Genomic DNA, 22482 nt, shown 5'->3' with positions numbered 1-22482 from the left:
AACACGTTGTAAAATATCAACAGAGAAATCAAATGTGTGTTAGTGGGCTCAGCTGTCACAACACAACACTACAGGCTGGGGCTTAACCAGTGGACATTTATTGTTCATAGTCATGGAGGCCGGCTGGGCGTTTACAAAGGGCCTCTTCCTGGCCCGTTGATGGCCATCTTCTGTGTGCTCATGTGATCTCTTAGTGCATGTGCATGGAGAGTGAGTGAGCTCTCTGGTGTCTCCTCTTTTTGTTGTTGTTTTATGGTTTTGTTGACACAAATACAATGTGCCTTCCCCCACCCCCCCATGCCCTGTGTCTCTTATAAGGACACTAACCATATCAGATCAGAGTCCCACCCTATGACCTCATTTACCTCCTAAAGGCTCTGTCTCCAAATACAGTCATGTGGGGGGTTAGGGCTTCAACCTATCAATTTTGAGGGGATACAATCCAGTCTGTAGCAAAATGATACACTAAAAATAATGCAAAAAACAGTTAAGGAGATACAAACAACAAATCCCAAGACATACAAAAAACAATAGCAAAATGGCAGACATATATCCACACATGCTGATAATGTATTAACCCTCAATGGACCAAACACTCCAGTGAAAAGGCAGACAGTATAAGAATGGATCAGGCAACAAGAAAAGCAACATCTGATACTGTCTGCAAGAGGTATGCTTTGGATTCAGACATAAATGGGTTGAAAATAAAAAAGAATGGGAAAAGATATGCCTTGTGGACTGAAGAGAATTCCACCATCAAAAGCAATTACTGAAGCATAAGTTTATCTATAAAAGACCTATACACTGAAAGCAACAAAAGATCCCCTGGATAAATTAGAGATCTAGAAGTGGAGAGACAGGCATGCCATGCTGATGGATTCAAAGACTCAAAACTGTTAAGACAGCAGTTCTCCCCCAAACTGATGTGCAGATGCAACACAATTCCCATCAAAATCTCAGCAGGCTTTTTTTGGTAGAATCTAACAAGTGGATCTTAAGATTTATGTAAAAATGCAAAGGACCTAGAATAGCCAAAATCATTTTGGTAAATTAAGAACAAAGTCAGAGGGCTTACATTGATTTCAAAATTTAGTGGTAAAGCAAAAATAATCAAGAAGATGGCTATTTTTAAAAATTTCATTTAAGTAATCTCTACACCCAATGTGGGGCTCAATAAACCCGAGATCAAGCGTCCCATGCTCCACCAACTGAGCCAGCCAGTGCCCCTAAGATGATATTTTGATTAGTTGAAAAGAATACAAAGTCCAGAAGAAAACTCTGGCAGTTATGACCAATTGACTAACCTCAATTTTGGACTGTTTATCATATGCAGAATTACAACTGACTTTTGTATATGGATATTGCATCCTGTAACCTTACCAGCCTTGTTTGATTCCTACTAGTATTCTTAAAGATCCCTTATGATTTTCTGCACACAAGGGCATACCATCTATGATAAGGACACTACACTCATTCTCACCCAATCTATGTGCCTGTCACTTCTTTCTCTGGCCTCCCTGCACTGGCTGGAGCCCCCAGTGGATGTGGGACTGGAGAGGGGCTGTGGACTGTGGGTGCCCTGCCATGCACCTGGTCTCAGGGGATAGCATACTCCCTCTCAACAGTACCCTGTCAGCTGTGGGTTTTCTACAGATGCCCTTTACCTGGTGAGGAAGTTGCCTTCTATTACATGTTTCTTCAGAGCTTCTATCATGAATGATTATAGATTTTTGTCAAATTATCTGTTGAAAAGATCTAATGTTTTTTAGGTCTTCTATTTCTAATATAGTTAACTAACTGATCTTCAGATGTCAAATAACCTTGAGTTACTGGGATAAACCCCACTTGGTGATGGTATACAATTCTTTTCCTATGTTGCTAGATTTGATTGCCTCACATATTTTTTAAAGAATTCTGCATCCGTATTCATAAGGAATACTGACTGCTCAGTTATTTTTCTTGTGTCTTTGGCTTTAAGATACTGCTGACCTTGTAAAATGAACTGGAAAGAATTCAATCCTCTCCTATTTTCTGAAAGAGTTCATGTAGGATTTTTAGTTCATTAAATGTTTCATAAAATTACCCATGAAGCTATTGGGAAATGGACTTTTCTTTGTAGAAAGATATTAAAATTATTAACTCAATGTCTTCACTTGATAGAGGTCTATCCATATTTACTATTTCTTCTGGAGGTAATTTTGATAATGTCTTTATAGGAATTTATGCATTTCATGTAAGTCATCTACTTTGTTGGCATAGTATTGTTAATGCTATTTTCTTATAATTATTTTAATATCTGTAGGGTATGTAGTGATGTCCCCCCTTTCATTCCGATACTGGTAATTTGTGCTTTCTTGGTCACTCTAGGTAAAAGTTGACCAATTTTGCTAATTTTTTCACAGGACAAAGTTTAGATTCCACTGAGTTTTCTATTTCATAGATTTCTAATACATTTTGTTGTAGCTTCTTAAGGTTGGAAGCTCACTGATTTTTAATTTTTTTTATTTTTTTGGAAGCTCACTGATTTTAGATCTCCTTCCTAACATAAGCATTTAAAGCTATACATTTCCCTCTAAGCATTGCTGTACCTGCATCTTAAAAATTTTGGTATGTTGTATTTTCTTTCAAGATACTTTCTGATGTTACTGATTTTTTTCCTTGATCCATTAAAAGTTAGTTATAATTGTGTTGTTTAATTTCCAAATATTTGTTTTATTTTGATTTTTTTTTTGTTGCTGATTACCAATTTAATTCCATTGTCACCTGAAAATACACTTTGGGTGATTACAATCCCTTTAAATGCGTCAGGATTTGTTTTATGTCCCGGTATGTGGTCTATTTTAGATAGTGCTCCATTTGCCCTGGAAAGGAATGTGTGTGGTGCTATTACTGGGTGGGGTCCACACCTATCAGGTAAATCAGTGGGGTTAACAGTGTTGTTCAAGTTATTGCAGTGGGATATTGAAATATCTGAATCACAATAGTTGAATTAACCATTTCCCTTTTTAATTCTGCAGTTTGGGCATCACGTATTTTAGGTCTTCCATTTTTGGTGTCTACAGTAATAATTATGTTTTCCTGGTGTATTGAGCCTTTCACCATCACGAAATGCCCCTTTGTCTCTAATAATATTTATCTTAGGACTGATTTCCGGGGTGCCTGGGTGGCTCAGTCAGTTAAGCATCTGCCTTCAGCTCAGGTCACGATCCCAGGGTCCTGGGATCAAGCCCCGCTTCGGGCTCCCTGCTTGGTGGGAAGCCAGCTGCTCCCCCTGCTTATGCTCTCTCCCTCTCTCTCAAGTAAATAAAAAAAATCTTTTTTTTTTTTTGATTTTTTAAAAAAGATTTTATTTGACAGAGAGAGACACAGCCAGAGAGGGAACACAAGCAGGGGGAGTGGGAGAGGGAGAAGCAGGCTTCCCGCGGAGCAGGGAGCCCCATGCAGAGCTTGATCCCAGGACCCTGGGATCATGACCCGAGCCGAAGGCAGATGCTTAACGACTGAGCCACCCAGGCACTCCAATTAAAAATCTTTAAGAAGTTTTTTAAGAACAACCCCCGATTCTGATGTGAAAATAGCCTCTCTAGCTCTGTAGTGGTTATTGTTTGCTTGATAATCTTTTCCTATAATTTTTCTATTTGTATCCTTGAATCTAAAATGTGTCTCTTTTAGACAGCATCCAGTTGGGGCTATCTCTTGCACCAGTGTGACAATCTCTGCTCTTCTGTTGGGGGGTGTTCTGTGTGTTCACATTTGACATTACCACCGATCGGTTAGATCTGTGTGGGCTACACTGCTATCTGCTTGTTTCCTTTTACATCTTTCCTTGTGTAGCTGTTCTAACAACCTTTGAGATAAGAGTATTAAGATCTCTAAAATGGAATTGTCTATTTCTTCTTTCCATTTTGTCAGCTTTTGCTTCATAAATCTGTTGTTGCATGTGTATACATTATAATTGTGTCTTCCTGATACAGCGACCCTGTATTACCAAGATGTTCCTCCTCTTCTCCAGAAACATCCTTCGTCCAACACCGTTTTGTCCAATACTCACATTGCGGCTCCAGCTCGTCTGGTTACCATCTGCATGGTGTGGTTTACACCCTGTACTTTGAGCTTATTTGTGCTGCTGGATTAAAGCATGTCTCTTGCAGACAATGTGTGGCTGTGTCTTCTCCATCCAGTCTGACAACCTCTGCCTTCTCATTGGTGGGTTTAGTCCTGTTCATGTTGAAGGTAAGCATTCATAGGATCTGATTTACATCTATTTTGCTATTTGTCTACAGGTCTCATGTACCTTTTTTCTTCTAGTCTGCCTTTGTTGCCTTCTTTTGCGGTAAACAAGTGCTTTTTAATGTAACATTTTAATTCCTCTTGATTTTAAAAACTATTTTTGGAGTCATGTTTGTGTTTAAACAAGTCTACTTCTAGTTAACACTGACTTAATTCTGTTGAGCTGTGTCACCTCCGCTCCAACATGGCCCCGTTCCCCCTCCTCTGTGCTTACTACCCTACATGTTACATCTGTTTATTATGACCCCAACGAGTGTTATACTTGCTGCTTCCACAGTCTTACGTTTTGTAGAGTAACCGAGAGAATGAGACCCCATTCCCTCCAGTGCATCAGGTACCGTCAGTGTGCATCTTCAGCTCAATGCCTTCTGTTAGGATTTCTCGTAGGGTAGGTCGGCTAGCAACAATTATGTTTTTGTTACTCTGTGATATTTATTTTGTCTTAAACTTTGAAGGAGAATTCTATTAGATATAGAATTCTTGGTTGACCCAGGCTTGGGGGGGGGATGGCCTTTTAGGCTCTTTTAGAATTTAAGGCCTATAATCCTTAAAACTGTTGAAGACAGGAAAGACAGGGAAAGTGAAGGCGACACAAGCCGCTATACGAGGACGAGATGCAGGATGTCCTTACAGGGAACTCTGGGTCGAGAGCAAACGAGGCTACTCAATGGCTGTGGGGCAGAGCCATGCTGATGCCGAGCGGCCCCAGGCTGTGCTGGTGTTGCATGCACCCGTCCTTTGAGGGGGGCTGGGGCACTGCATCTGCAACATGTTCTCAGTGGCTCAGAGATACACTAACCATAAAGGGTAGGGAGCAAATCTGGCAAAATGTTGGGGAATCTGGGTGAAGGGAACATGGGAGTTTTTTATATTATTCTTACCATTTTCTTGTGTGTTATTTCTGAAATATTTTCAAAATAAATTATGAAACTATCAAGCTGGGACACTCATCTTACAGTATATCTCAAAATATACTCCAAAGAGCTTGGAAAAAGGTAAATATTGAAAACTAGAAGAAAATGGTATGGGTATGGAAAAGACCTATCCAAACACAGAAATCTTCTGTGAGGCAGGAAAGGACATAACCACAGATTTGAGACATAAAAATATTAAGTACCTAAAACTTAAAAAAAAAATCAAATAAAAAATTAAATAGCAAATTGGATAAAAGATCGATATCCCTCATCTTGAGGATTTCATATATGTGAAGGACAAATGAAAAAATAGATAATTCACAGAAAAAAACAAGAGATGACTTAAATGAAGAAACTCAGGATCACAGTCACAGAAATGAGGACCCATCCCTTCCAGAGTGGCAACAGGGGGACACTGAGACGCACGGGGCAGGACGCACACAGGGCAGCCCTCCTGTCACTTCTCAATTCTTGATCGATACATCTGGAAAGCATCAAGGGGGTCCCCGTGTTCCCTCCTGGAAACGTGTCCGGGGAGAGAATCCAGTGAGGACCAATGTCCCTGCACACAACTCGCACACACTGTGGACAGCGAGGGGCAAGAGCCTCCTTGGGGGGGTGGGAAGTGCACTGAGGCTGAGGACATGGCCAGGCTGGGATGCCAGGTCACAGGCTTCTGTATGGAAAGGAAGATGAGCAGGGCAGCAACTCCCCTGCATGCACTGCTGGTCTCACCTCAGTCCTGTAAAGACAGATCTGAAACCCACAACTGCACGGGAACGGTGAAGGCCAGGGTGTGGGTGGGACCGGGGCATGTGAGGACAGCTTGCCTGGCCCGCGCAGGTGCAGGGGATGTTGGGCCCAGAGGACGCTCCCAACAAAGGCGAGGACGGGGCAAGAGCCAGCACCAAGAGGAACACCACCTCATGCACCATGGAAATGGCATCCACGGGAAGCTGGACAGGACTAGAGAGTAAGTGTCACGAGCTCTCACCAGGGTGTGACAGGGAGGCCCGTGCATGGGAATAAACAGGCTAAAATGGGAAACTCCGTCCCCGGGGGGTGGGGGAGGGTGGGTGGGGAGCTGCATCCATGAGCTGAATTCTCTCCAAGCCGGCACATCAGGCCTGAGGTGGGCAGTGTGGGAGCAAAAGGCAAGGAGTGGGGATGAGAGGCTGTGAGCAGGATGAACAGCCATGCTGGGGTGCCTCCCAGCCGGCAGGAACAACACGAGTGGTAGAAATGTAGAGCCACATCCGGGACGCACCACGGGACAGTCCCCCAGGGCAGGTGCTGCAGGACCCCCACTCCCACTCAGCCGTGAGGGAGGCAGCAGGAGGCTCTAGATGCGACCACGCAGATAGCCTGCCTCTCGGTCCTACTCCAAGGCAGCTACTGGAATATCACTGGCAGCAAGAAGCAAAGGTGGGGCAGAGAGCAGAGAAGCTGGGCTCGAGGGCAAGCAAGCTTGGTCACAAAGCACGAATATCTCCCCTGCAGGCCTGAGCTCACTGGGCGCTTGGTGAGGAGGTGGGGGCAACAGCAGAGGGGGTAGGCCAGGGGGCCCACCCTGACCCCAGCGGGGAAGGGGCCCGAGCCTGCCGGTGGGCACACACACTCCCCTCGGAAACCCTTCAGCCTCTCCAACTCCCAGGAAGCAAGGCTGGTGATGATACCATTTTGCTCCAGGCCGAGAGGAGACCCGCTCCCGCAAGAGCACTCTGTCTGTGGCGTGTTCTGAGGGGCTCCTAACGGGTCCCCCAATGGGCCCAGCAGCCACACCACTTTGGGGAACAGGTCACTCCCACGCTGACTTTGTTGAAGGAGCACTGACATGGGTGCGTCCTGATGGGTTTGACTGAATGCTCCTTTCCGGGGAACGGAGCTCAGCCCACGTGCTGACATGGGGTATGGGTGCAGGGACCCCCACTTACCCATGCGTCCATGCTGAGGTGGGCTGATCAGAGAGATTCTTGCTGGGCCAACTGCCACCTCAGGCTAAGGTATAAAAAGAAAAAGAGTTTCCGATGTGGCCACTGCTGAGTGAGATTCTCCCTATTTACTAAGAACACACTGCTCAGTGTCTGTCAGTCAGCTGGGGAAATTCCTGGGCTGGCCAGAGACGGGTCCCACACTGCTGTGCCCCACGGCCCCAGGGAGCCCACAGCAGCTAGCACATGGAGGGCTCCACTAAGTGCTTTTAAGAGTTTCGGAAGAGAGAGAAGTCAAGTCCTTGACTGACGTCATAAATTTTATTCGTTTTGAGAGAATCTCCAGCAGACTCCCCGCTGGGGGCACAGCCCCATGTGGAGCTCAATCCCATGACCCTGAGATCATGACCTGAGCCAAAACCAAGTCAGACACTTAACAGATTGAGCCACCCAGGCACCCCTGATACCATAAAGTTTAAAATCCTAATTAAATCCATTTTGTGCATATAATTTTATCACCTTGCAATCTAGATGCTGATGGGGCGAGGTGTTATCAAATCACAGGGAGCCCTGCTCCGGCCATGCACCTGTCACGTACCCCCTCCCTGACTTCCTGAGAGAACACCTCCCTGTTGCTGTTAGTGACGGCGGAGCCCTCCTCCCAACACAGATGCTGCCAGGAGTCGGGCCAAATGCTATTTCCAGCTGCCCTGGCCTCACTCCCGTGGCCCCTCACATGCCCGGACCCCCTGGTCTGTCACTAGACTTGGCCACCAGCCCCCAGGTCCCTGACAGTGGCCCATCTTCCCAGCCCCCACCCCTGACACATCCACCCCAGTGGTCCTTTTACTCCATGGTCAGGCAGTCTCCCTTGGCGGCCCCGCTCCAGGCCACCCTCTGTGACCCCACCCCCTGGCTCATACCCACAAGCCAGACTCAACCCTGAAGGGACCGGCCCCCTCAGGCAGAGACACTGCAAACAGCACAGCCCTGCCTGGAGGGCTGGCTCTCCACCGAGATGGCCACTGACGGCCCGCTCACACCCAGGAGAGCATGCTCACACCCAGGAGAGCACTCTCACACCAGGGGGGCATGCTCACACCCACTGACGGCACGCTCACACCCAGGAGAGCATGCTCACACCCAGAAGAGCACGCTCACACCCACTGACGGCACGCTCACACCCAGACCACCACGTTCACACCCAGGAGAGCACGCTCACACGCAGGAGAACACGCTCACACCTAGGAGAGCACGCTCACACCCACTGACGGCACGCTCACACCCAGACCACCATGTTCACACACAGGACAGCACGCTCACACCCAGGAGAGCAGGCTCACACCCACTGATGGCATGCTCACACCCAGACCGCCACGTTCACACCCAGGAGAGCAGGCTCACACCCACTGACGGCACGCTCACACCCAGACCACCACGTTCACACCCAGGAGAGCACGCTCACACCCAGACCACCACGTTCACACCCAGGAGAGCACGCTCACACCCAGACCACCACGTTCACACCCAGGAGAGCACGCTCACACCCAGACCACCACGTTCATACCCAGGAGAGCACGCTCACACCCACTGACGGCACGCTCACTCACACCCAGGATACCACGCTCACACCCACTGACAGCACGCTCACACCCAGGACAGCACGCTCACACCCACTGATGGCACACTCACACCAGGACAGAGCTTCCCAAGTTGAAGCGTCTTTCCCGGCCATCCTTGGGAATGGTGGGTTGGCTGCAGCTGTCCCCCTATGGGCTCGTGCTCTGGTCCCACTATTTCTGGGTTCCTCCCATGGGCCAGTCCTGGCAACCGCACCATTTTGCTGCTGCGCAGAGCGTAAGTCAAGAGTACCTGGCCTGCCCACCCTCCCCGGGGCTCCCCATTGCATGGCCACCCACTGAGTCAGGATGCCCAGATGCCCACCGCTCTCGTGCGCCCCAGCAGCCCTTTGCACCTGCTCCTCTCACAGCCTCCCACGGGGCTGTGCTCCTGACCCCCACCTCCGTCCAGTTCTAAACAACTGACAGAGTATTTGCAACACCAGAAAAATTATCATCATAGAGCACAGGCAAAAATTACTAAGTTGGATTAGAGCTGGGTAACTTGTTTTTTCTCACCCTAGCTCCTACTAAGAAAGGATTTCTATTTGTTCTAGGGAGAAACCAGTAACAGGTGAAGCCAAAAGGATACAAAGACCCAGATTGCCCAGGGTGGTGGCCACAGCACAGCACAGCACAGCCTGGCTGTGTGGCCATAGGGGTGACAGGTGCTGCCATGGGTATCAGGAGTCAGAGGTACCAGGACAGGGCCTGTGAGGACCCGTTTTCTGGAGCATGACTGGGAGTTACTGCCTAGGATTGGGATGTTCGCTGCTGTATTCAGCCGCATGCAGAACTCCGACCGTCTCCCTGGGCCCCGGCTGAAGGCCCATTCTGAGCAGAGCAGGCACAGACCCGACCTGGACCAGCACGAGGAAGCCACAGCTCCCGTGGGAGATGTCCCACGCCAGGCTGCATTTTGGGGGTGGCTCCAAGGGCAGAGGGCTCTACAGGGCGGCGAGGAGTTCACAGGAAATCCGAGAAGACAGCACGTGGCAGATGGTTCCAAGGAAGAGCACACTCCGCACATGGCAGGCGTTCACGGGCGGGCTTCCTCACCTGCCGCCTGCCGGCCCCATGCGGACCAGGCCCGGCTCAGGGGCTGAATCAAATGCAGCTTTATGGCTCTCCCTCTATTTACAACTTGCTCAGTGCAGGCTTTTTCCTGTGAGAGAATAAACACTCTAGAAAGATCTAGGACTCCCCAGTGTCAGGAGGTTATGGATGTGCAAAGCTTCCCACCAGGGTGTCCGCTGCCATGGGGTCGGGGTCTCCTGGTCCTGAAGTCACATGACAACAGCCACCCCACCCGTCTGGGGTGCCACGTGGAAGCTGCTGGTTACGTGTCTGCACATTCACGCACTCGTTTCTGCATTCTCGACGGCCGACGTGTATTTGTCCTCGGGATTCTCCTTCAAGCTGGCGTTCACATTTTACCAGCTTCCCTCACGAATTCGTGAGTCACGGGACGTGTTCACTTGATGCTTGTGAGTCCCCGGCAGGAAGTCGCAGGCTGGGAAAGCCTGGTCCACGTGTGAGGCGCCATCAGCACCCTGTCCACCTGTAGGCTCTGCCTCGCTCGCCTTTTCTCCCAGGACCCCAGGCTCGGCGCTGGGCAGCAGGGGAGCAAGGACAAGGCCCCCCGGGACTGGCGAAGGCCGTGCCCCGGCAGCTGACCCCCGGCTGCTTGCTTGAGGTGTCGTAGGGTGGGCACGGCATCTTCTCCGCTGGCTGTGATGCCCTCATTCGGCTTCCCCCATGGCCATGGCCACTCACCTTGCCAGAAACACCAGACAACGCCCCTCGCTTGGCCGGAGCCCTGTTCCCCCGCCCCCTGCCGCAGGCCGGCTGCACCACCCTGGGTCTGCCAGGAGACAGCACTCACCCCGCCCCTGCTGGGTGTGCACAGCGTTCTAGCCAAGGTGCCTTCGCATGCACCCATTCTCAGGGCCGGCGGAGTGGCCGGGCGGGGATCGACAGGGTAGACAAGTCTCCCTGCGTTCTGCTCTGGCAGCCCATAGCCCGTCTCTGAACACAGGTGCACCCGTTCATTTCCATCCTGGACGCCTGTCTGCTGGAGACGTCTGTGCAGTCTCACTATCCCCTATCTGCCCGATGGCAGCACGGGCTCCCACTGGTCCAGGACGTCACTCTGCAATTTCAAGACAGTTCCCCACGTTCTGGTCCCTCAGCTGTAACACCCAGTGACACATGAATCAGTTTAGGTTGTCAGTCTCGGATCTCCAAAACTAAGCCACATGTAGGTGAGGCTCAGGGTCCAGCCTCTGGGGAAAAAAGGCCAGCAGGCGGTGGGGGGTGCTGGGACCCAGAGGGCAGGGAGGAAGTGCAGCCTCAGTCTCCGTCCAGGACCTGACGTGGGGCTTGGAGATGGGCAGGGGAGGAGGCACTCGCTGGCACCAGCTGCCAGGGACTGGGGTGTCTCCTCCATCCCAGCTCTGAATGGCTTTGCATTCCCACCTGCTCATCCTGGAATCCGGATTCCTCCTTAATATGGTTCCAGGACGGCTCCCTTGGAAACGAGCACTACTCACTAAGCAGCCTGAACACCCATGTGCACCTCCCAGGGCAACCAGGAGACTGCAAACAAGAAGCACTAGGCGCTGTGTTGGCTAAGTTACCAATGCTGACGAGTCCATGTGCACCAACCAGCCGCGCACTGCTCGAGCCACTTTTCCGACCTGGTCGCTCCCTCTCCAGGCCCCAGGAGCCTCCGCCTGGGGACTAGCTCCCCCACCCCTTTCCCAAGCTGCCCGCATCTGGCCAGGGGGCAGTCTGGCCACGCTCTGTTTGGGCCAGGCCTGGGGCCCTGAGCTTCCTCTGCTCTGGTTTCTCTCCTCTGTTCCTCAGAGCCCTTCACGCTTCCGCTTGGCTGGACAGGGCTGATCCTGACTACACAGCATCACTTCCACCCTGCCCACCCGCCTGCTCCCTGTGCCTCAGTCACAGTCCCGGCCCGGCTCCCTGCAGGGTCATGCAGGACCTACTCTATAAACCACACCCCAACCTGCTCACCCCTTGGTCCAGCACACGACAAGAGACCCCGCTGTGATCCGTCCATTACACAAACGCTCATGTATCCTGGCGCTGAGGAAAACCACAATTGTGTGCTGTGTGGGGGACAAGCAGCACGGGGAACAGGTGTACTTACTTTTCTCATTGGGGAAGGAGTATGGTCAACCTGCATGAACTCCACTCTGTTAAATGAACAGTGGGATACATTTAGTGAGCCTGGGTCTCGTCCACACCCCGTCCAGGCCCACACTCTGTCCGTTCGTGCATCGGGCTCTTCACTGGCTGCCCACGGCCTGTCAGCCAGACGCACATGGGCACGCTTCTCCACCGGGCCCTGGCCCCGCTCTGGAGCCCCTGCTCCACTCCTCGCCCCACACCCTCCTTCTTCAGTGGGCCAACCGTGTCCTCGCCCCTCCAACTCAGGCCCAAACCTCCTGCAGCGCAGGCAGAACACCTCGTCTACTTTCCTTAACACTTACTGCCTGACCAACACGTTTTACACAGCGGGTACTCAGTAAATGTTAGTCCCCTAATTACTCAGCCCACGTGTGACAGGGAAGCGTCGTCTGGCAGCCCCGCAGGAGAGATGGCGGAAGGAAGGACAGAGGAAGGGTGGGGGAGTGACCCGTGCGCCCGCCGAGCGTGAGCCACGGCAGAAAGGGCCAGTGCTGCACCCAGACTCAACCCCAACGGTCTCAGGGAAGCGCCACGGCAAGGGGTGCAGCTCCCGTCAGCCAGGGTGGGTCAGGGTCCCCAGGGGTGCCACCAACACAGCTGTGGTATCTTGTCCTGTTTTCTGTGCTGCATTCGCTTCCAAGCGCCTCCCCCAGCCTGGCCATCTTGGCCCCAGACCAGAGTCCCAGGCACGCCGCCGCCCATCAGCCCAGCATGGGCGCAGGATGGCCCCCGACCAGTCGCAACGACTGTGGGGATGGAGCTCTGATGGGCCAGCCTGCACCACACACCTGGCTCTGGGGCTGTGCCCGTGAGGCTCTGCAGGGCCCAGAGGAGCCGGAGGGAGGGCCAAGCTCCCGAGTCCTGTGCTAAGTGTCGCTGGGTATCCACCGAGCTGTTCAGCATCGGGGGACTTGCAGGGTTGGGGGGCCGAGGAGAACCGGAGGTGTGTTGGAGGAAGGGCCGTGTGACCTGTCAGACCCGTGACTCTCAGGGGCCCTCGGACGTTCCCACCGGGCACACACCTGTCAGAGGCTGACGAGTCAAGGGGCAGGAGCGGGTGTCCGCCTGGCTTTGCTGAAGGAGCTGTGGTGGAGGTCTGAGCGTTAGGCCGCGGTCAGCCAGCCCAGCTGCATGCCTCTTCATAGCCCTCCCCGTTCAGGCCCCATGTTACTTACTTGAAACTGGAGTTTTTATTGCGCTGAAAGCTGTTTGTTGTGACAATCTCATACTAAACAGATGGAGAGAAGGTGTTAATTAAACCGTAAACGTCTACTCCCACGTAATTCATTCCAGTTTGAAGTAGAAGATGACAAACAGCCAGATGCTCCCCGTCCGCCCGGCCCCCCATCTCTTGCCAGCCTCACGTACACGCAGACTCACTTTCCACCCAGAGCAGCCCCCTGAGGACAGGCAAGTGGCCTGCGCTCACTCTAGCCTGCCCATGCCCAGTGCTGGGAACAAGCAGGTGCTTGACAAAGACCTGCCAAGTGACTCACTGACCAGGGGGTGGGGGCAGGCAGACGTCTGCACTGTGGGGACCCAGCATCTCCGAGGGCACTGGCTCCTGGATTCCCTACACACGTCTGTTCTGTGCTGGCCTCCCCAGGACACAGCACCACAACAGAGCTGACCCGACGCCCCCACGGTGAACACCGCGCTGCATGACTTCTGTTCCTTGTGCGCGGGCGGCGGTCTGGGTGAGGGCGTCCTCCCCCAAGCGAGGGACGCGCGGAGCGAGCCAGCCGGATGACCCCGCCCCAGCCAGGCCAGAAAGGCTCCACCTGGCGCGAGAGCCCGGGGAGAACAGGCAGACCCGGACTCGCAGGAGTCAGGTGTGGGAGATACCCTGCCTGTGATGTGCCTGAACAGAAGATGGGGACAAAAATAAGCTAACCCCACGATGGCAGAAAGGACCAGGAACCTTCTAGAAACATATAACTGAGCAGCCAAAATGAACCCGAGGCGGAAAAGGTGTGCAGCGCAGAGCTGAGCACAGAAGCAGGGCCGGGGGGCCACACGGGAGCAGCCTGGGGAAAGACAGTGGCTGCGGAGCGGTTCCCCAGAAAGAAAGGAACTTGTACACCAAGGACTGACCCCGCGTGGGCGCATCACCCTCTCTGCCGCTCCCTGGACTCGGACGGAGCAGGGCCTCACCACTGGGTCGGCCTCTCGGGACCTCCACTGCTGTGCCAGCCGGGGCCGGATCTCCCCGGAGTGTGTGGCGCCCAGAGCACACCCTCACCCTGGTGCCGGCTGGCGGCAGCCCATTTACCCCAGACAGGCCGCGTGGTGGCCGTGTAGCTTCCAGCTGCCCAGGGCCCCCGGCAGCAAGCATCCACCTGCAGTGTGGGGGTCACCCCTGCACACGCGACCAGCTGGGTGGACAGCAGCTCCCCAGGGCCACTGACTCTGCAGACTTTAACCTAACATGCGACCCGGCAAACTTGGACTTCCGCAGAGTCCCCGTGTTAACACACCTGAGAGAACACAGTCCATCTCACAGAACAGAAGGCACCGTGACGGTAAAGGGGCCGTGTGGATGCTGCCCTAGGGTAGACCGCGGGCCCCACACTGACAGACACATGGGCTGCACGCATTCACTGTCACGGGCGCCATGATTCCTGGCAGAGGGGAGCCCCTCAGCCCCAGGACCCTCTGGGGAGCCCCCCAGGGGAACCAGTCCTGTGTGTTTTCACAGCTCCCTCTGCTTCCCACTGCACTTTTGCTTTGACAGAAGCTTCTAGTAAATAAAAGTGCTCTTTCTTCTCCTCCTTGGTTACAAGGTCTTACAAGGTCAGGCGGCCAAGCGGGCAGCAGTCAGCTGCCCCGGGTGTGCCCGTGGAGAGTACTCACCTCTGAAGCTGTTCCATCCGCAGCACTGACTTCCGAAGGGATTCCTCCAGCTTTGTGATCTAAACACAATCAAACTTCTGGTTATCAGGCAGACTAGCGGAGAGTGTAGACAGCACACACTGACCCTCTCAACGTTGTAAGCCACGAATCCGAACATGGCTGCCACAGGAGCTGCCCTCTTGCTGTTTCGGAGTAAATCTGCACTGCGTGCAGGCCGCCAGGGGCCCCGGGAGCCAGTGCTGGGAAGCCGTCTGGCAGCGCGAAGCCGTGCGGTGTAGCCCAGCCTCAGCAAGCAGCCTCGCCCCGGTGCTCCTCTGAGCTCTCTGTCTACACCCCAGATGCGAAACTAGATGAACACTGCCGCTTTCACCAAAGCTCTGCTCTCCTTCCGTGTAGAGGAGGGTGTTTATAGGGCATACAGGCATCTTGAATGTCCTTTTGTAAGATTTCCCCAGGGCAACCTCATAGCTGTTGTGTGTGGAAAAGTGCCCGATGAGTTCTGGGGATGTTCATGGGTCAGTGTTGTTGCAAAGTGAAACTGCCCCCGTGACCACGGCTGGGTCCCCCAAGTGGCCACGTGCTGATCACAGACGCGAACCCATGCTGGGCTGTGGGTCAGCAGGACAGGTGCCAGCCAGGGGCCCGCCGCCTGAGACACAGCCTGGGTTAACTAGGCAGCAAGTCACGGGAGTTACCTTTTCTCTATAGAAGGTCAAGAGTCTCTTTCTGTGCTTTTCTTGAAATTCTGAAATCTGAGAAGAGAATATGTGTCAGCTACAGGAACTGGCCGGGCTGCAAACACGCACGCTGTCCCAGAAGCCAGGGTTTGGGATGGACCTCGGTGCAGGCCCAAGCACGCTCCGTTTCCCTACACCCTGTCCCCCGGTCCAGGCGTGGGCTCTGCTGGCTGCCCCCCCGTGCCTGGAGCCAAGCTCAGCACAGCCGGTGGTGTGTGCAGCGGCGCGGGCCCAGATGCACACGCGAGCGGAGGCCGCGTGCTCCACGCGGAGGTCACACAGACCACAGGGCTGCACCACGCCCCTCGCTTGCATCCTCAGTGGTGCTCAGGGCCTCGCCATGGGACGGGACACAACCCAGTGGGCCAATCACAGTGTACCATCCCTCTGGCCGCAGCAATGGATCACGGGAAGGCCTCTTGACCAAACAGCACCCACGGGGAACACCCTGGACATGCTACGTGGATGGGGCTGGCTGGAAGGGCACAGCGCCAAGCGGAGCCCAGAGAGCCCAGGGACCTTTTCTGGACCCCCAGGGCCCACTGCACCTGGGACCACCTCTGCTCTTCCATTTAGACGGGCCCCAACTTCCGCATCTGTGGTAGGTTCCTGAGAACACCAACTAAATCAGAAACAGCGATCTGTGATTTACTCAGGGGAGGAGAGAGCCACCCCACATTGAGCAAAGTTCTATTTATTTATTTAATTTGTCAGGGGGCGGAGCAAAAGGACAAGCAGGGGGAGGGGCAGAGGGAGAAGCAGGCTTCCCGCTGAGCAGGGAGCCTGATGCAGGGCTCGATCCCAGGACCCTGGGATCATGACCTGAGCCGAAGGCAGACGCTTCACCGATTGAGCCCCCCAGGTGTCCCTAAGGGAAGTTTTCAGACAATGATGCCTCCCCTCCGGGAACACCACCCTGTAACTGCTAAAACTTGATTCTGCTGCCCCCGGGCAGGGTTCCTGCAGGACTGGGATGTGAGGCCAGCATCCTCTAGGTCCTACACCCCATCAGTGTACCCCAGGAATCTGCTTAGTGGGCAGACATGAAGGGCGGCTGGTGCTGTCCCCAGGCTCACTGGGCTAGCACAGACTGAGGGAGAAACCACAATGGACCAGACGGCCAGCCCACAGAAGGTCTTCAGTGCCTCCTCTATGGCCCGGGCCACCTCCAGAAGACACCTCCACAGTCAGGAGTGACAGCCTCTTCCTATCCTCCTGCATCTTCCCAGGGATTCCACACCCTCGGGGGTCTGGAGGACACACCGCATGGGGCCCCTGCTCCACAAGACAAGGGCCGACGGACACAGGCTCTGCCTGGAGCATTAGTCTGTGGTGGGGGCACCACGAGGGGCCTACAATGTCACCTCCATGGGCATCTTCGTCTTCATGAGGCCACGTCCCAGAAATGTCCTTGATGCTCGGCGATAGCTCTCAGGTCTGGCTCCCAGGAGGGGGTGAGGTGCTGTGGGACAGAAGGGCCAGCCAGGTCCTAGACTGGAGGAGGGGGCTGTGCACAGCGGGGAGGCGTTCTGGCAGATCTAGAGGCACCCCCCCTCCCAAGTCGCCTTCAGCCAGGACTAGGCCGACAGTCTGTTCGCTTGGTCTCATTCCTCAACGGGTTTTGTGCCTGCGGCAAGAAGAGGGTATCACACACCTCTGACCCGTAAACCTCGTGTCCTGGTGCAGGGTCCATTCTGAGAAACAGAAAGCAGGAGCATCTGGAAGTGACCACAGGATGGCCCACCTGGAGCATCTGGGAGCAGGGCTGTGTCCACGCCGGCAGGTGGGCTTGACCTCAGAAGAGCTCGGGCTCAGCAGGGCCTGTGGGCGGGCCCGTGGTGTTTTGAGGACAGGCAGAGAACAAGTGTGCAGGCCTCCGTGGCTGGCACAGACAGGACAAGGCAATGAGGCCACAGCAAGGACCAGGCCACGGGCGGAGCTGAGCCGGGAGAGGGGCCTGTGGATGGGACGCCGAGTCCCGAGGGGCCTGGTGCAAGTCCAGGGGCAGCGTGGACCCCTGTGGCCATATGCCACCCACCTGTACCAGGCAGGGGCCAGCCTCCGGGACTCCAGGGTGTCAGGCCCCTCAGGCTGAGTTGCTGCGGCCTTGACCGGGGTGGGGGATATGGACACCAGCAGAACAAAATGTAAAAGGGCCATGACCCTCATCTGGTAGAGAGTGCCCTCCTGCACAGAGGGGGCACCCGCTCCGTGAGATTTTTATGAAGTGCGGAGGCTGAGGAAGCCCAGACCAGGAGCTGAGCACATATGCACCCTCTCTGCCGGTCCCTGTGACGGGCAGGGGCAGCTGTGGGACAGCTCGGGGCGCCTGCCACCCGGTGGGTCCATCCCCGAGGGGCAGCCAAGTGTCCACGCTTTGACTGACCGACACGGGCCAGCCCTGGCTCAGGGAGCTGCTCAGGGGAAGGAGGATTTCTGCTTCTTCCAAACTAGATCAGGAAGGGTGACCTCCTGACCGCCTCCTTGGACCCCCCTGCTGTGGTTCTGACACCCACTTGTGCTGCGGCCTGAGGGTGGCTTTACGCTCTTAAAGTTACTGTCGATGTGGGTTTGCTCCGTCAGTGCTTCCCTATCAGAAGTTAATACCGAGAGGAATTTACGATACCTATCAATTCATTCAAGAGTAACGAGGAGCGCCTGGGTGGCTCAGTCGTTAAGCATCTGCCTTCGGCTCAGGTCATGATCCCGGGGTCCTGGGATCGAGCCCCACATCGGGCTCCCTGCTCGGCAGGAAGCCTGCTTCTCCCTCTCCCATTCCCCCTGCTTGTGTTCCCGTTCTCGCTGTGTCTCTCTCTGTCAAATAAATAAAATCTTTAAAAAAAAAAAAAGAGTAACGAGCCCAGTACGTTAATGTGCGTGACGATGCGCTATCCTGTCGTGAGGCCTCTGGAAACTCCACTTCACACCCGGACAGATGGGCACGTGGCCGTGGGACGTGTGGCCCAGAGGTGTGAGGGAGGTCCCTGGCAGCTGCCTCCGCAGCCCACCCCCCACCCCTACACGGGTGCACGCTCTGCGGGGCCGTCTGGAAACGCCATGTCCTTGGTGAGACTCTTGCAAGCATGGGGCTGCCCGTCGTTGTGAATGCCGTGGGTCTGAGGACCTCCCAAGCCTGATCGTGGGCGGCTTCTGGGGCACGTGCGTGTGACTACAGGGCTACACGTAGATGGCAGAGCCGTGACACCGTGGGGCTTCTGGCTTTGTCACAGCTAGAGAGCGGCCGTGCAGAGGGGAGGTCTCAGTGGGGCTGGTGGAGCCAGACAGGCATGGGCCCAGAACGGTCAGGGTGGGTACTGCTCTCCCTCGGCCTGCTGCCCCAGGGGAAAGGTCCTGGCTGGAGGCAGCTCCTGGATGCTGCCCCGCTCAGCCTCCTCCCCCAGAGGGTAGGTGGGAGGCGGCCCGCAGGGGGCTCCGTGTTAACAGAACGGGGACAAGCAGGATGGCTGGGGGCTGGAGGGCTCCCTTCTCTCCCAAGCGGCTTCGTGGACAGAACGGCGGCCCACACCTTGTCCAGGGACGGCCGGGAGGCCAGGCGTCTGGGGCGGGACGCGGGGTGAGCACGGATTCACAACACTAGAGGGAGGGGGGAGCAGCAGGTGAGATGTGGGGGCGAGGCAGGCGAGGTGAGGGGAGCAGGGCTGGGAGAAAGACAGGCACCCCGGGAGCCAGGGGAGAGCATGCCCTCATGGACCGTGACCCTCAGAAAGGACAGCCTCACGAAGCAGCCGCGGCCTCGACGTGGGGCCCTTCCAAACCCGAACCGTCAGGTCTGCCCCAGATCGTGAGGGTCAAACGACAGCTGTGACCCCGTGCACAGCAGCAACGACCGAACACGGCCAATGGCCTTGTCTCGGCGAGGGCAGCCGCGGGAGGCAGGGAACCCCAGGAGGGACTAGTCTCCAGAGCTTGTAACACCCTGTCTCTTCTGAGGTCATCACAACAGCGAGTCTCCGATGCCGGGCGGGCAAGCCACGTGTCGAGCTCACCTGGCAGGTCTCTCTGGAGTACTTCTGACACAGACCGTCTATGCCCATAAACAGCGCCTGGATATCCGCGTCGGTCTGAAAGGGAAGGGGAGCTGGGGTCCATGTTACTGCTCCCAACACGGTGTACAGACACTGGGGAGGAACATCTAGAATCAGCCACAGACGACACAAACAATCAGCACCCCACAAACCATCTCCAGGGGGCCTGGGAGGCTCGCCTGTGTCCTGGCTGCTGGTGGCTGTCGGTCAGTCCAAGGACTAAAGGGCAGTGCTAAGGGGCTCCGGGCACCCACTGGAGGGCAGAGTGGCCTTGACCACAGGGGCTCATCTGTGCGGTGAGACACACCCCTCCTTGGAAGGACACCCCCAAAGCCAGGCTTTCATGGTGGAAACACACGGAACTCAGAAGAAGGAAAAAAGCTGAGGAGAACGCTTTCAACCAATCACAAGTATGTGCAAGATACTTAACAAGCAAACATAAAGTATTTAAAAACATAAGGGTTGAAGGAACGGTGTCTGCCTACTTCCGAGCCCTAGTGCAGACCTGCCCTGCCTCCTCCCCTGACCACAGCAGCAATAAAAGCCCGGGCAGCAGCCATCCTGCGGCAGGAGTCTGGGAGGAGCGGCCATCAACCAGAAGGAACAGTACGGACACACACCAGACCGAAAAGGTGCAGGAAGAGTCTTGGGTGACCCCGGTCTGGTCTTTGGTCTGGACTGTAAACAAGTCATGAAGGTCAGGATGGCGGTTTGGGGGCCATCTGTGACCCCAAACTCCACTAAAACAAGAGTGTAACTAAATTAGGTCAGTGGTAGAAATTGGGGATTGTACCTTGAAGGGCCAGGGCCTTCTGGCAGGAACAGTGGAGGGGCCAGGAGCAGGTCTGGCTTTGGGATACGAGGGGGCTGGCGTGGTGTCAGGACAGCGGGGGTCCCCGCAAAATGCTGCCTGGACAGACCACTGCACACGGGGCGGCACGACCCACAGACAGGGCCCGGGGCCTCCAGGTTCGTGTGAGCCCTGCTCTGCACCAGCTAGACCTGCCACCCCGGCACGTGGCCTGACGCCTCCGAGCCTCTGTCCTCCCAGTGAGGCCAGCAGAAACGAGAGCCTTCCCCGAGGGCCATGCAGAGTTCCCCCGAGAGCGTGGCTGAGCCTGGTGCTCAGCAAGTGGGGACCATGCCTGTCTGTAGAGATACGTCACACACACACAGACGACCCCAAACTAGATGAAGAACTCCATGGACCAGAACTGCAAGCACCTGGAAACACTGTCACTGGTCTATTAGGGTCCACTGCCTTCTGAGAGAGGACTCAATCATTCTACATGTGGCAGAGGCCCCAGTGGCACCGGAGGCTGTGGACACAGAGCAAACACGGGTTCTCCAGTCTAACAAAGGCCCCCACTGCACAAGCTGTGGAATCTCCGTGAAGCCAAGCAGGACAACTCCACAGACAACCATCATCACACACAGCACAGCCACACTGTGGAAGGAGACAGACAAACAAGGAAGGAATATGATCAAAGCACCAAAAAAACATTAATGTCCATTAAAGAATTCTAAGCTCAGTGAAAATATGCTTCAAAATAGAGGCAAAAAAAAAGAGGCCCTTTTCAGACAGACAAAAACCAGAGAAATTTGACATCAACAGAAGGCACTGCCTTCAGGTAGGAAATGGTTCCTCGGTGGGAGCAGGGGTTTCAGGAGCCATTGAGGAGCATGAGAGGAGGGGACTGTGGGGTAACCGCAGATCAGAATGGTGACCACACACTAGCTGCCCTGTGGGGCTCCGTGCAGACAGAACGAAACCACCCACCAACAGGGTAGGTGGGACAAAGACCCTTGCTTCGGCAGGAAGATCTACTGCATATTGGACTTCAGAAGGTCGAGGCCATGCCATGGTCTCTGGGGTCACAGAAATGAACCCTGTCTTGGTCTGAGTGGTGGACACGTTTAGGTCACAAACAATTCCTGGAGCCATGGACTTGTATCTGTGCACTTTTCTGTATTAGACTTCAATAAAAGTCAGTAAAAATAACTAAAAATCCCCAAATATTTCTAAGTCAATATACTTTCAGAAAACACACAGGTCATGGGAGTAACTGAGCAGAAATCTCAAATTATTTCAACGTGAAAAACAATAAAAATGTAAAATAGCCAAACACATACAATGCAGGCAAGGGCAAAGAGAGGACTGCCCTAACCCCACAGCATAAATGCCAGGAGGGAGAGGCTGGCAGTGGACAGAAGCACCCATCTTACAGAACAGACTAAATCCAAAGAAAAAAGAAGAAAGGAAATGATAAGAACACAGCTGAGAACAAATGTAAAGTGAAGAGAAACACTAGTTCTCTGAGAACACTGATAAAAAGTCAATAAAACCAGGCAAGACTGTTGAAGAAAAAAGAGAAGGCACAACAACCATTATTACAATGACAAAGGGGCATCACTACGGATCTCACAGACACTGAAAATACAGATGACTGCAGACACACTGACGATGAGAAACTTGAAAATTCAGATGAAGTGCACAAACTCCTAGTGAAAGACCACTCACTTAAGCTGACCCAAGAATTAGGAACTCTGAAGACTCCCATATCTAATTAAAAAATTAAAACCCAAGTTAAAAACCTCCCCACAAAAAGCCTTCTAGGATCAGATAATGTCAGGCATGATTCTAACGTACCTTCTCTGAATGATCCCAATCTTAAAAAAAAAAATCTGCAAGAGAAGAGAAAAATGAAAGAATTTTCAAGTCCTTTTATTAAGTCAGCAAAACCCTGATTCACCAGAACTTGAAAATGGCATTGTAAGAAAGGAGAGTTACAGGTCGGTTCTCACACGAACAGAGGTGCAAAACCCCCAAATCCCTCTGCCCATATAGACTATACCACATCACAACCAAGTTACAGTGTTTA

At 53.9% G+C, this 22482-nt stretch overlaps 1 protein-coding gene across 1 annotated transcript in view; it reads right to left on the bottom strand.

Moving 5' to 3' along the window:
* The window catches only part of RNF212 (ring finger protein 212), a 35690-nt gene that overhangs the window by 4322 nt on the left and 8886 nt on the right, over nucleotides 1–22482 (bottom strand). Inside the window, exons 3-10 of the mRNA XM_081813185.1 lie at nucleotides 19562–19636; nucleotides 15513–15569; nucleotides 14818–14876; nucleotides 13140–13192; nucleotides 12753–13047; nucleotides 11924–11969; nucleotides 6601–7202; nucleotides 6035–6170 (exon numbers count right to left, since the gene is read on the bottom strand). Of these exons, the coding sequence (XP_081669311.1) occupies nucleotides 6035–6170; nucleotides 6601–7202; nucleotides 11924–11969; nucleotides 12753–13047; nucleotides 13140–13192; nucleotides 14818–14876; nucleotides 15513–15569; nucleotides 19562–19636 (1323 nt within the window). The remainder of the gene's footprint in view (nucleotides 1–6034; nucleotides 6171–6600; nucleotides 7203–11923; nucleotides 11970–12752; nucleotides 13048–13139; nucleotides 13193–14817; nucleotides 14877–15512; nucleotides 15570–19561; nucleotides 19637–22482) is intronic.

Source organism: Leptonychotes weddellii, chromosome 2 (assembly GCF_054177405.1).
Source record: "Leptonychotes weddellii isolate Sample4059 chromosome 2, ASM5417740v2, whole genome shotgun sequence".
NCBI lineage: Eukaryota > Metazoa > Chordata > Mammalia > Carnivora > Phocidae > Leptonychotes > Leptonychotes weddellii.
Note: the sequence above shows the minus strand (reverse complement) of the source record. Positions and strands in the feature narration are given on the sequence as shown.